General features: G+C 37.2%; 2 protein-coding genes across 3 annotated transcripts in view; both read right to left on the bottom strand.

Annotated features, from left to right (window-relative positions):
- LOC104727329 (zeaxanthin epoxidase, chloroplastic) lies at window positions 11-4,458 on the bottom strand (the record flags this gene model as incomplete). 2 transcript variants are annotated; one of them, XM_019233211.1, is given in 15 exon segments in its annotated part: window positions 11-99; window positions 199-253; window positions 361-447; window positions 551-615; window positions 698-743; window positions 839-942; window positions 1,039-1,153; window positions 1,231-1,322; window positions 1,420-1,631; window positions 1,714-1,829; window positions 1,924-2,024; window positions 2,119-2,193; window positions 2,275-2,437; window positions 2,599-3,110; window positions 4,351-4,458. In XM_019233211.1, coding segments are annotated over 14 exon segments (1,823 nt in total), but the record flags the coding sequence as incomplete, so codon positions are not given.
- The window catches only part of LOC104727328, a 13,360-nt gene continuing 4,845 nt past the window's right edge, over window positions 5,181-13,695 (bottom strand). The window contains exons 2-4 of the mRNA XM_010446401.1: window positions 11,609-11,839; window positions 10,901-11,535; window positions 5,181-5,450 (exon numbers count right to left, since the gene is read on the bottom strand). Coding sequence (XP_010444703.1) covers window positions 5,181-5,450; window positions 10,901-11,535; window positions 11,609-11,839 — 1,136 coding nt within the window. The remainder of the gene's footprint in view (window positions 5,451-10,900; window positions 11,536-11,608; window positions 11,840-13,695) is intronic.

The raw sequence follows: 13,695 nt of genomic DNA, 5'->3' as shown, positions 1-13,695 counted from the left end.
AGAGACTTACTCTGTCACATAGGTTCCGTGTTCGCTTCGAAGATCCATCAAGAAGAAAGCTCCATCTTTGTAAATCACACGCGCATGCATTTTCGAAACCTAAGTCAATGATTTGACAATAACAACAAAATTATGTTCTTTGACTAATCTGAAGCAACATCTCAACTCACACTCCTCAGATACAGATTTTGTTAATACCTGAGACGAAGGGATCACAATGTGCTTTCCAGGTAAATCTTGATCTGGTTCGCTTCTGCAATCACAAAGAGTTTTCAACGTTTCAAACTCTACACTCTAAGCGATCATGTATTATATTATAAACTTGAGCTAGACATCTGAAATATGTAAGCTGTTTGATACCCGATGATGCAAGGTTGATCCTCATCTTTGGTTAGACATAACGTTTCCGAAATGCAACAGTCATCGCCGTGTGGAATCAGATACCATCTGCAAAGAATTTAAGACTCAGGAGACCAAAGCAGTGTAGAGAGCAACACTGTTCAAGAGAGATGTAATGAAGTAACTTTTTGAGGGATTTGTGAATACATACTCTCCCTTTATAGTACGTTCGAGAGCATCATCATCTTCAAACCATTCTCGAAGCCGGTCATCGGCCTTCAAACCAACATTTTACACTTTCATATTAGTCATTTAACGAATCTTGATTTGAGTGAAATAGGAAAAGAAATAAACATACTTTGTCAGTGAGTCTGCAACTAGGTGACCTTCCTTCTAGTTTTTCACTGCAAAAGCGTGTATAGGAGTTGGCTTTAAGATCTGTTACTCAAATCTAAACATTTCAAGGTCTTATCTAGTTCAATACAGAGAAAGAAATAACCTGTTGCCTCCAAGGACCCAGTTAAGCATCATTGGCATAGCAATATCAATGAAGAATCTCCCACCAACTCTCCCGGGATGTGGTACTCTAAATTTGGTCAAGAACTGCAAAAAAAGAGATTTGGAATTGAGTTGAAATGAACAAAAAAGAGTGATTTTCTTTGTGTAGTTATCAGTGAGAACTATCAATGTAATACTCACAGAGAGAGGACCAAGCCCAACACCTAAGTATGCTTTGTAAGTGGAAGCCATAATTGCAGCCATCCTCGCCATCCCATGTATAAGAGCGACTCTGAGCCTTCTAGATTCCTCATATCTAAGCCAGAGCCAAGAGCATGTTTAGTATTCACAAGAATCTCAAACTAAACAAAATTGTGTGTGTTTTAGTATTACCTTTTCAAAGAGGAAACAACATCCACAGGTGTCTTAGTTTCAACACTCTGCTTCCATGCTTCGTCAAGCTCCAATGCTAGTTGAAAACTATCCTGCATGCAGATAAATCAAGAAACTCCCCTAGTGACACTTTTTTTTATCAAAAATTAGTCAAATTGTTGTATTGATTTATAAATTAGATAAAGATACCTCAATGGCCATGCATCCACCTTGACCCATATTTGGCTGCATCGCATGGATAGAATCACCAAGCAGCGTAACACGCCCTTTACCCCAAGTAAAACTAGGATTTCTATCATAGATATCTCTTCTGAGAATCGCATCCTCCTCTGTTGCATGCAACAAGTCGAGTACATTGTCGCACCAACCATCAAATATTTCAAACAATCGTTTCTTCATACCTGAATACATCAAATAGAAAAGAAGCTTATGTATACTGATACCTTACAATGCAAAATCCATAGAAACAATGCAGATATTTACCATTTGGAGCATCTGCCCCACCAGCTGGTTCCTCGTGAAATGCATACCATTGCATTTTCCCACCACCAACATCCGAAGAAACAAAGTACTGTTTGTTTCCCAAGAAGACCCGGTAGCTTTTAAGAGAGAATGAAACAGTCCCAATATTAGATAAAGAAAGATCCATAATCAGTGAGGAGATGCATGAACTTTAGTCTGGCTACAACATACCCAACAGATTCGATATCAGCCGGTATAAAATCAGCAATCCCCGTGTAACAAGTGTAGCCTGAATAACTAGCTTCACTTCGACCAAACAGATTATTTCTCACCTAAAACGAAAACACAAAAGGCATGATCTTTCAGTTTCTATACTCAACAACTAAAGCTATTTGTTATATACTCAAAATTCAGTTAAAACCTTACTTTAGACCAAATGCCATCTGCACCCACAAGCAGATCACCTTCATAGCGTTCACCATTCTCGAGCACCACAGTGACCTAAACCAACAAACCAATACAGCTACATTTTAAAATTTCCTCAAGTCAATAGTCTCTTTAAAGTTAAAAACCAATGATCACCTTATCACCAGAATCTTCAAAATCAACAACATTACTCTCGTTTCTAATCACTTCTTCACCAACAGCACGTGCTAAGATCTGCTGCAGAGTCATTCTGCTAATAACTCTAGTCACAGGAAGTCCCCTTGACGCGGCAGGAGTGAAAGTATCAAACTTTACATACCTAAAAATGAAATCAAAAGAGTTACTTACACGAGTCCTAAGCAACTAAACAAAATATAATATATATATATATATATATATATATAACAAGTTGTCAACTCTTCAAGCAGCAAAAACATCAAGTTACTAAATCCAAGCAGAGTAGAGTTGGTGGAGACTCACCAAGTACCAGAGATACCATCAACGAGACCGTTAATGCGATCACCGGTGATACAACCAGCTTCCATAACTTGTTCAGCAACATCAGTATCAATAGCTTCCAAAGCAGCCAAAGCGTTGCTTTGTATTTGAATCGGACCTCTGTATTGTCCTTCTCCTCTAATGGCACTCAAATCTTTCTCAAACACCAACACATCGAACCCTTTCTTCTTCGCAGCTAAAGCAAACACCAAACCTCCGATTCCACCTCCGGCAACTAAAACCCTCGATTTCTTCTTCTTCTCTGTCCCTGACTCTCGCTTCTCCTCAACCAACGCCGTCGCCGCCTTTACTCCGACAAGAGCTCGACGGCTCCTAAACCCTCCTCCTCCTCCTGCTGATTTCCCAGTGAAGGATGATAAATCTAAGTAAAACTGTTTAGAAACGGGACTAAACACATGTGTCCTCGTGAAATCAAGCTTTGATGGAGATGGATTGATTGAATAGCAAAACGGAGTTGAACCCATCTCGCAATTTTTTCACCGATTGAGTTCTTGATTTCAAAATCAAGACTTTATCTGTAATCAAGAGAGGAGAAGAAGAAGAAGAAGAAGAAGAAGTAAGTGGTTTGAGGAAGAAGAAGAATGAAGGAGAAGGAGAAGACAGGTGTCACGAGGACAGCAACACACTTCATCTCTCACTGCCTACAAATATCGGTTCCGATGTTGACATGTCTCTACTCTCCGCCATTAGAATTTCATTTTAATAAAAATAATAATTATTTATATTTAGAAATGTTTGGTATTTGTCCCCAATAATAATAAAAAAATGTTTGGTAAATATATTTGGTATTTGAATGTGACGTGATAAGAGCTTGCGGTGGATTCTTTTCAGGATTGTGAATGGATAAATACGATTAAAAATATCAAATCAATTTTTTTTTTTTTTTTGGTCAGCCAATTTTTATTTTCTTATCCCCATTTTAAGCCACTAATTTCATATTGAAATTTTCTTTTTTGACGTGTCTCAGTTTTTTATCTTAAATATAATTATACTTTTTTGCTGTTGTCGTCAAAAATATAATTATACTATGTCGACGAAAAAATATAATTTTGTTTTTTCAATTCATCACAAATGGCTCACCAGTTTATTTGACAAAGTAAATTCACATGCTTTTTTTTGTTTTTTTTAATAAGCCAAATATCAATTAAAGGACCAAAACTAACGGTTCGGTTAAAAATAAACCAAGCCCATTAAGATGGGCTTAATTGCTTACGGAATAATATTATTTGTCATCTGGTTTGTAACATTAAAAAGCCCAACGTAGGTCAATAATATACACACACTAACTTACACAACCCTTGTTTATGTAATGGATACATCTCTATGAATTTGGAAAACACAAGGAGGGGTTAATATAATTGCATTGACATAATCTTGAGGTGTATGGTTTGAAACCCCAGGGACTATAATCCCCAAAACCCTACCACCCTTCAACAACCATCCTTCCCTAAACTCCGGTCCCTTCTCAGTCACAATAGTAAAGCTTCTTATGAGCTCCAATATAGCACCGTGCATGATCTTTATAATCCACCGCAACGAGAAAATTTTTTCCTCTGAATCCTCTCTCAAAACCTATATCAATGTAAGTCACAGAAAATAAATTGAATAGTTCTATCAAGATAACAAACTAAATAAACTGTATATTTCTCATTAATTGTAAAAGTGTATTTACAAGAGTATTTATACNAAACGGAGTTGAACCCATCTCGCAATTTTTTCACCGATTGAGTTCTTGATTTCAAAATCAAGACTTTATCTGTAATCAAGAGAGGAGAAGAAGAAGAAGAAGAAGAAGAAGTAAGTGGTTTGAGGAAGAAGAAGAATGAAGGAGAAGGAGAAGACAGGTGTCACGAGGACAGCAACACACTTCATCTCTCACTGCCTACAAATATCGGTTCCGATGTTGACATGTCTCTACTCTCCGCCATTAGAATTTCATTTTAATAAAAATAATAATTATTTATATTTAGAAATGTTTGGTATTTGTCCCCAATAATAATAAAAAAATGTTTGGTAAATATATTTGGTATTTGAATGTGACGTGATAAGAGCTTGCGGTGGATTCTTTTCAGGATTGTGAATGGATAAATACGATTAAAAATATCAAATCAATTTTTTTTTTTTTTTTGGTCAGCCAATTTTTATTTTCTTATCCCCATTTTAAGCCACTAATTTCATATTGAAATTTTCTTTTTTGACGTGTCTCAGTTTTTTATCTTAAATATAATTATACTTTTTTGCTGTTGTCGTCAAAAATATAATTATACTATGTCGACGAAAAAATATAATTTTGTTTTTTCAATTCATCACAAATGGCTCACCAGTTTATTTGACAAAGTAAATTCACATGCTTTTTTTTGTTTTTTTTAATAAGCCAAATATCAATTAAAGGACCAAAACTAACGGTTCGGTTAAAAATAAACCAAGCCCATTAAGATGGGCTTAATTGCTTACGGAATAATATTATTTGTCATCTGGTTTGTAACATTAAAAAGCCCAACGTAGGTCAATAATATACACACACTAACTTACACAACCCTTGTTTATGTAATGGATACATCTCTATGAATTTGGAAAACACAAGGAGGGGTTAATATAATTGCATTGACATAATCTTGAGGTGTATGGTTTGAAACCCCAGGGACTATAATCCCCAAAACCCTACCACCCTTCAACAACCATCCTTCCCTAAACTCCGGTCCCTTCTCAGTCACAATAGTAAAGCTTCTTATGAGCTCCAATATAGCACCGTGCATGATCTTTATAATCCACCGCAACGAGAAAATTTTTTCCTCTGAATCCTCTCTCAAAACCTATATCAATGTAAGTCACAGAAAATAAATTGAATAGTTCTATCAAGATAACAAACTAAATAAACTGTATATTTCTCATTAATTGTAAAAGTGTATTTACAAGAGTATTTATACTCAGTATAAGTAGTATAACTAACTCTATACAGTATATTCTATTTACAACCTTATTATCCAATACACCCCTCTCAAGTCTCTGAAACAGAAGCCGAATCTGGAAGATAGAGACTTGAAATAGACATACGAGATAACAAAGAATGAAACGGACCAGGATGCAAAGGTTTAGTGAGGATATCTGCATGTTGGTTCGAGCTAGTAACATGAAACAGTTTCAGAAAACCATTTTTCACCTGATCTCGTACAGTATGACAGTCTATCTCAATGTGCTTTGTCCTCTCATGAAAGACTGGGTTTGAAGCAATGTGCATAGCTGACTTGTTATCACAAAACAACTTCGCAGGAGTCTTTATCTTCACCTTCAGATCCTTAAGTAACTGAGTCAACCATAAGAGTTCACAAGTCGCTAAAGCCATACTCCGATACTCTGCCTCCGTGCTACTCCGGCTAACTGTAGCCTGCTTCTTTGACTTCCAATTGATTAGGGAACTACCTAGATAGATGCAAAAACCAGTGACAGATCTCCTTGAGTCAGGACATGTACCATAGTTAGCATCACTGAACGCATTGAGGCACAACTCAGTATCAACAGAGAAGAAAAGTCCTTGACTAGGGTTATTCTTGAGATACCGTAACACGCGAAGAGCAGCTGCATAATGCACATCAGTAGGGCAAGAGAGGAATTGACTAAGGTTGTTGACAGCAAACGTGATATCTGGCCTAGTGATGGTAAGATATAACAGTCTACCAACCAGTTCCCTATAAGAAGTCGCATCCTCTAATAAAACTCCAGATTCCCTACTTAGATGTACCGTTGGATCCATAGGAACTGTCTCGGGTTTGCAAGCAAGCATACCTGTTGCAGCAAGAATATCTAAAGCATACTTGCGCTGGCATAATGAAATTCCAGAAGCATTCCTTGCTATCTCCAGACCAAGAAAATACTTCGGTGCTCCCAGTTCCTTGATTTTAAAGGCTCTATGAAGAGCAGCTTGTAGAGCCTGCAAATCCGAATCATTGTTGGAAGCAATCATTATATCATCCACATATACTAACAATGCAATAAACGAGTCTCCAGTTTGCTTTACAAACAAAGTATTATCGCCAGGTGCTTGTTCGAACCCCTCATTGAGAAGAACTGTGGAGAAACAATGGTACCATTGTCTAGACGCCTGCTTAAGTCCATACAATGATTTATGAAGTCGACAAACTGCATTTGGAGGTAGAGGAGCACCATTCGCAGGAGTGTAACCTTGAGGAAGACTCATATCAATTTCCTCATCCAAGGTTCCATGCAAAAAGGCATTAGTAACATCCATTTGTGTTAGTGTCCAACCATGCTTAGCTGCAAGACCAAGAACAAGCTTAACACTGGCAAGTTTAGCAACTGGTGAGAATGTTTCAATGTAATTGATGCCCTCCTGTTGCGTATAACCTTTAGCAACTAGACGAACCTTATATTTGTCTATCGAACCATCTGGGTTATATTTGATAGTGTAAACTCATTTACACCCAATCACATGCTTACCTGGGGGTAAAGATTCAACAGTCCATGTATGAAGCTGTTCAAGGGCAGTGATCTCCACATCCATAGCCTTCGGAAAATGAGGATGGGCCATAGCCTGATGGAAATTTTGTGGTTCTGTTTCTAGTGAACAAGAAAGAACAAAAGCCTGATAGGGAGACTTGAGTTTCGAATATGTAAGAACAGAAGAAAGAGGATAAAGAGGTAAAGGAGAAGAAGAAACAGATTCAGAATCAGAAATGTGTAAGGGAGAAGAAAGAGAAAAGGAATGAGAATCGTGTAGAAGATTGCAATGGTAATCAGATAAGTAACTTGGAGCCTTCACCTGTCACTTTGACTTAGTAATGTGCGGCAAAATCCGTCCTGCAACAGTGTCCACGGTCTCTGTTGATGATGGTAAAGGGTTGACACTAGAGTGCGACGCAGAAGGTGAGGATGATGTATTCGAACTAGATGCGACAGTAGATTGTGAGGCAGAAACTGAAGATGATGCATGTGAACTAGATGTTGCACTAGTGTGTGATGTAGAAGCAGATGAATGTGCATTCGAACCAGATGCCAAAGCATTACCATCATAAACAGGATATATGTCTAAATGAGATTAATCTAAACAAGAAGGCGTAGACAAAGGTAAGATTGTGTTGTTAAACAAATCATGTGAATGAGATGATGACTCCATGGTCGTAAAAGGGTAAATGCTTTCATGAAAAACAACATTACGGGATATAGAAACAACACGACTGTCGAGATTTACAACCTTATATCCTTTATATCCTGAAGGATAACCTAAGAAAACACAAGGAACAACCCTAGAGGTAAATTTGTTTCTATCTTTAGCAAGAGTAGACACATAACAAAGACATCCAAACGATTTCAAGAAATCATATTCAGGTTTCTTTTTATACAACTTTTCATAAGGTGATATTTTGTCTAACAACAAAGAAGGAGTTCGATTAATGAGAAAGACAACAGTTAAGACACAATCAGACCAATAAGCTAAAGGAACATTAGACTGAAATAACAATGCTCGTGCAACATTTAATAAATGTTGATGCTTACGTTCAACAACAGAATTCTGTTCAGGAGTATATGCACAAGAGTATTGATGTATCATTCCATTGGTTCGAACAAGATCAGTAAAAGCCAATTCTGGTGCATTATCACTTCGTATAGCTTTAATATGAGCATTATGTTGTATCTTAACATGCTTAATGAAATCAGGAAAAACAATAGAAACATCACTCTTATTCCGTAACATATAAAGCCAAGTGACTCGTGTACAATCATCAACAATTGTAAGAAAATATTTGTAACCTTCTACAGACTCGATAGAAAAAGGACCCCATATATCTAAATGAACAAGTTCAAATGGTGAGGAAGACAAATGATTTCTAGACACAAAAGGTAATTTTCTTTGTTTAGCTAATGGACAGACTGGACAATGTAAAGAACTAGATTTGGACATTGGTAAAGTACTCGACATATGCTGTAACTTGGCAGGTGATGGATGGCCTAGGCGTTGATGCCAAAGGTCTCCATCGACAAGCAAGGATCCAGAGAAATGTGCAGAAAGGACTTCAGTCTCTAAGATATAAAGACCGTGAATTAAGACGCCTCTACCAATCGTCAAGGCCCGAGAAAGGTCCTGAAGAAAACAATCATCAGGGTAAAAATGTGCAGAACATTGACCATGTCTTAGTAAAGAACTCACACTCAAAAGGTTGAATTTGAAAGTAGAAACATGTAAAACATCATGCAAAACTAGATTATCATTAATATGCACACTTCCAGTATGTGTTATCGACACTCTAGTGCCATTTGGTAGTGAGACCGTGACCCCTGAAACAGGATAGATTTCACTAAACAAAGCCAAGTCAGAACAAACATGACTAGTGGCTCCACTGTCAATTATCCAAACACCATTAGGAAGAACAGAGTATAAAGAAGTAAGAGAATGATGTTGTAAAGTAAAAGAATGATTCTCATATCGTAGACTTGAAGATGGAAATTCAAAAGAAACAATACCAGATGAGGACGTTGGTGCCATGGCTCCATTCGCAGTTATCGTAGCAGTTAGATGAGGAGATGACTGCTCTGGTAGCCGTACATGAGTGTTGAGTTGATGGATCAGAGAATGGATTTTATCAGCACTGAATTGACTGAGATCGAGATTAGTAGCATTCATCGCTGGTGGTGGCATGTAGAGAGAAGGAGAATTAGTCAATCCATTGCCATCAAGCATTGCATTAGCCAATACACCACCAGGTCTTGCATACTGATTCTGTGACGAGGTTTGCTGAAACTGGGACTGAGGTGGAAATGGAGGACGATTCCCTGAGTACTGTTGAGTAGATGGTCTCAGACCAAACTTGTGTCCTGGAGGATATCCATTCAATTTGTAACACTTATGCACAGTGTGTCCAGACCGGTTGCAATGAGTACAATATGGACGTTGACTTGGTCTATAGTTCATTGCTGCATAAGCCGTATTATCCGATAAACGAGTATAACCACCAGTAGGCACAAGAGAAGCAATATCAGGTGAACCACCATAATCACCAGTAGTAATCGCATCAGAAGGTCCAGTGCTTTGAAAAACAACATTCTCGAGTTTCGTGACAGGTTTGATTGTCACTTGTCTCTCATCCTGTGTTACCAGATTAAACGCATCAACAACAGTAGGAAGAGGCTTAAGCAACAAAATGTGCCTCCGAGTAGCCTCATACTTCTCATTAAGTCCCATCAAAAACTTGGTGACCTTGCATCGTTGTTGTAACTTCTCCCACAACAAAGCGGCATTGCATTCGCATCTCCCACATGTGCAAACAGGTAATTCCACATAATTCTTGTGTTCCTCCCACAAGGTAACCAGTTCCGTATAATAAGTAGTAACATCAAGAGAACCCTGCTGGATAGTACTCAAACGCTGTTCGATCTCATAGACCCTTGGAGCATCATCTTGCTTGAAGCGAGATAACAAATCTTTCCAAATCGCCTCAGCAGTAGGCATGAACAACAAACTTTGGCTAATCTTTTTAGAAACAGAATTCATCAACCAAGTTGCTACCATATCATTGCACCTAGACCAAGATCCAGCATCACGATGAGTATCAGCGGGTTTAGGAATAGTACCGTCTATGAAACCGAGTTTTTTTCGAACATTGAGCGCCATACGAACTGAGCGACGCCAAGAGTGAAACTCGGATCCAGTGGAAAGACGATCGGAGACAAGAATGAGTCCGGCGTCATCCGCCGCGTGCAAGAAGTACGGATTCTCGTATTGATCGGAGTGGTGAGGAACATTAGGAACAGTGTCTTGAGTCATTGATCGATTTTGAGCTGTGGATCCCATTTCTGTAGAGGATCTGTGTCGAATTGATGAATTAAAAGAGAAAACAACAGATCAAGGTCAAAGAAAGGAAAGAAGAATCGCGAAGAAGATGATGAAAATCGCGAACAAGATAAACGAAATCACAGCGAAACAAAAAGAAATGACAGATTCGAGTAAAGCTCGTGAGATTGAACAGCTCATGATCGTTGATTCGAGTCTGGGTTCAGCTCAACGAGGAAGATGAATGAGAAAACAATGGCGGAAGCTTGATTAGTTTGTTAGAGTATTTGCTCTGATACCATATCAATATAACAAACTAAATAAATTGTATATTTCTCATTAATTGTAAAAGTGTATTTACAAGAGTATTTATATTCAGTATAAGTAGTATAACTAACTCTATACAGTATATTCTATTTACAACCTTATTATCCAATAAGTTCTTGTATAATTTTTGCAAATAATAATGAATATATATACCTTTACTTGATAGTGTCGGTCGTAGTAGATGCAAGTGCCAAAGTGTTTGAACATCAAATCCTTATCATCGTACGGCAATCTTGGAACAATGTCTTTATGATAAACAAATCTGTAATACTTAACATCGTATTCATCTAATTTCTTCTCCATAAATTCACCAAACTTGGAATCTCCAACCCTAGGTTGTCCAAAAGTATAAACCCCTTGTATCCTCTCCAACAACTCGGTCTCATCGTGAATAACAAGCACAGCCGTGAACAGGATCGCCAAGGCTCCTCCTAAGCTATGACCGGTTAGAACGAACTTAGTGTTTTCTTTTTGAGCCATCAGAGTTTTCAAAGAGTCTCTGATTGAATAGTAAGCCAAAGGAGATAATCGATTAGGGTTTGAGAGAGGTTCCTTTGGCCAACTGCAATTGTTTTGAAGCCCTAGAGCTTTCATGAAACCACCATGGATCCTCCCAATGTTGGGGAGCTCATACCATGTAATGTCGAAATCTGAACACCAATCTTCGGAGTTAAACGGTTCTGTGCCTCTAAATGCAACCACCACCGTCGTTTCTTGACCGTTGGATGGTGTTGCTGTTTTATCTGTAGACATTATAAGGGCTTGTGTTGTTTCCTTTTCTTGGTACTCTGTATTAATTATAAAAATAATTATTATAAACTTGATTAAGATTTATCCTTTATTAACACAATGCATATATACCGTTCCAATAGTCAACGAGACCTAAATAAGTCATATTCCAATGATTCTCGACGACATATTTGATACGGGCTGAGTTTTCATAGGCAATTTTTGAAGCCATAATGGACAATGCAGCATAGTATCTGTCTCCATCTTCGCGATTCATCGTCTTGTCTAAACTTATTCTCGTGTCTAAATGTCCGATAAAAGACTGATAATTCTCCGATGTCGGTTTCGGCAACACCACTTGTCCTGCGCAAGCATATATATCCAAAAAATTAGCATAATTGTATGATTATATAATAGATAGAATGAACAAGTGATGGAAAGCATCAAGACCTCGGAGGAAGAAACCGGAGAAAGAGTTAGCGGAGAGGAAGTTTAAAGAGAATTCTAAGGCGGAGCCAAGGAGTGCTAACACCTCGGAGAAGAATCGGAGAAGCTTGAGAAGGACGAGAGATACGAAGATAAGCCATCGACGTCGGAAACTTGGTTCTTTGGTTTCTGAGCTATCTACTAATCTTGGCTTTTCGATATTGCAGGAGAATAACAGACGGAAAAGTTCACATGGTCGGAGCTCTTCCGGTCGGAGAATCAGATATCCTCTCGCAAACTCTTCTTCGTCATCGCCGTTGTTGTTGTTGATCATATTGTAATGTGAATGCAATTAATTATGCACGTACAATTTTATAAATATATGCGAGGATTAGAATGGACCGTATCGTAGATTTGGAATACTTGGAGGCTTGGAGTTATGGGAAAACGAGATTTGGATTTTGTTTTTATAAAAAGGTGATCCATAGATTTGGTTTTGGAATATATGAACGTTACACGTGGGTTAAATGATCGTAATTATATGAAAAAAGGAAACTTTCCCAACGAACTCTCTCCTTATGAAAAAAAAAATCATTAACGGTAACCATATGTAGAAAACGCGACCCGGCTTTACTTTTTCAGGGTTTCTTATAAACGTGGTGTGCCTACATATGGGCTGTGAATATAATAAGATATGTGGCCCATTTATCAGTGTCTTCAACACCAAATTGTCAAATGCATTTGTGACTTGTGTATCTTCCTCATTTTCAGAAACAGTAATCTTTTGTAAAAGACAGGAAATAATGAATAGCATTTTCCAAAGAAAAGAATCAAGGCTCTCTCTACACAAAGTGTGGTAATGAAATGCTAACAAAATATTAAATGTTATAAATTTTTGTAAATTTTACAAAATCATGAAATAGAACAACAACGTTACAACATTGATGAAAATATTTAAGCAAAGATATAGAATTATGTAAATTTATGTTTCTGATACTTTTGTGTAAAACATACGTTAGTCTTAAGTTGGCAAAGCCCTAGATCTGTTGAATCATTGATATTTTTGTCTGCTAACCAATAACCAAAACAAAATATACATATACGTATATGATCAGTATATGGATGCATAAGAAGAAAAGAGAGTAAATGGATGCGTAATTAGTTGTGTTGTACATGATCCTTATCAAATCTGAATACGAAAGGAGAAATTATTCTAATATCTATATCATCAAAATGAAAACATTATCTTATATCATATTTTTGTTTTCCATATGTCGTGTGTGTGAGGTGCACCGGGAAATTATAAATGAGTACATTTAACATAGCACAAGAGACGTAGTGCGAGTAGTCAAAGTATGCACCAAAAAATACCAAAAATCAACAAAAAACCAAAAATAATAGAAAGAGCCAAAGAGGACTAAGATAAATAATATAGGAAACGAAGATAAATAAAATTGGGATCTGCATTCCCAACAATTTTAAAAGCTTACTATTTTATATCCAATAAAATCAAAATCTTTATCAACCCACCTATTTGGTTGTCCCCATTCTTTCTCGAATTTTACTTCTTTTTTTTTCAGCTTTTTTTTTCTTTTCATACTAAAATTAGTACATCTACGTTTTCGTTTTAGGACGTGTCAACCTTCTAAGATCTAGATTTTGACTTTTGTTTTCATCTGAAGGCATTAAAAACAAACATATGGTTACTTAATTGGTTTGATTTTGTAGTCGGATCTTACTAGTACACGATAACTTTATGATACCATCCATTTGGCAATCTCTCAAATACTAGT

This window comes from Camelina sativa, chromosome 11, assembly GCF_000633955.1.
Source record: "Camelina sativa cultivar DH55 chromosome 11, Cs, whole genome shotgun sequence".
Classification (NCBI taxonomy): domain Eukaryota; kingdom Viridiplantae; phylum Streptophyta; class Magnoliopsida; order Brassicales; family Brassicaceae; genus Camelina; species Camelina sativa.
The sequence above is the reverse complement of the archived record's forward strand: the minus strand, read 5'-3'. Positions and strand labels throughout refer to the sequence as shown.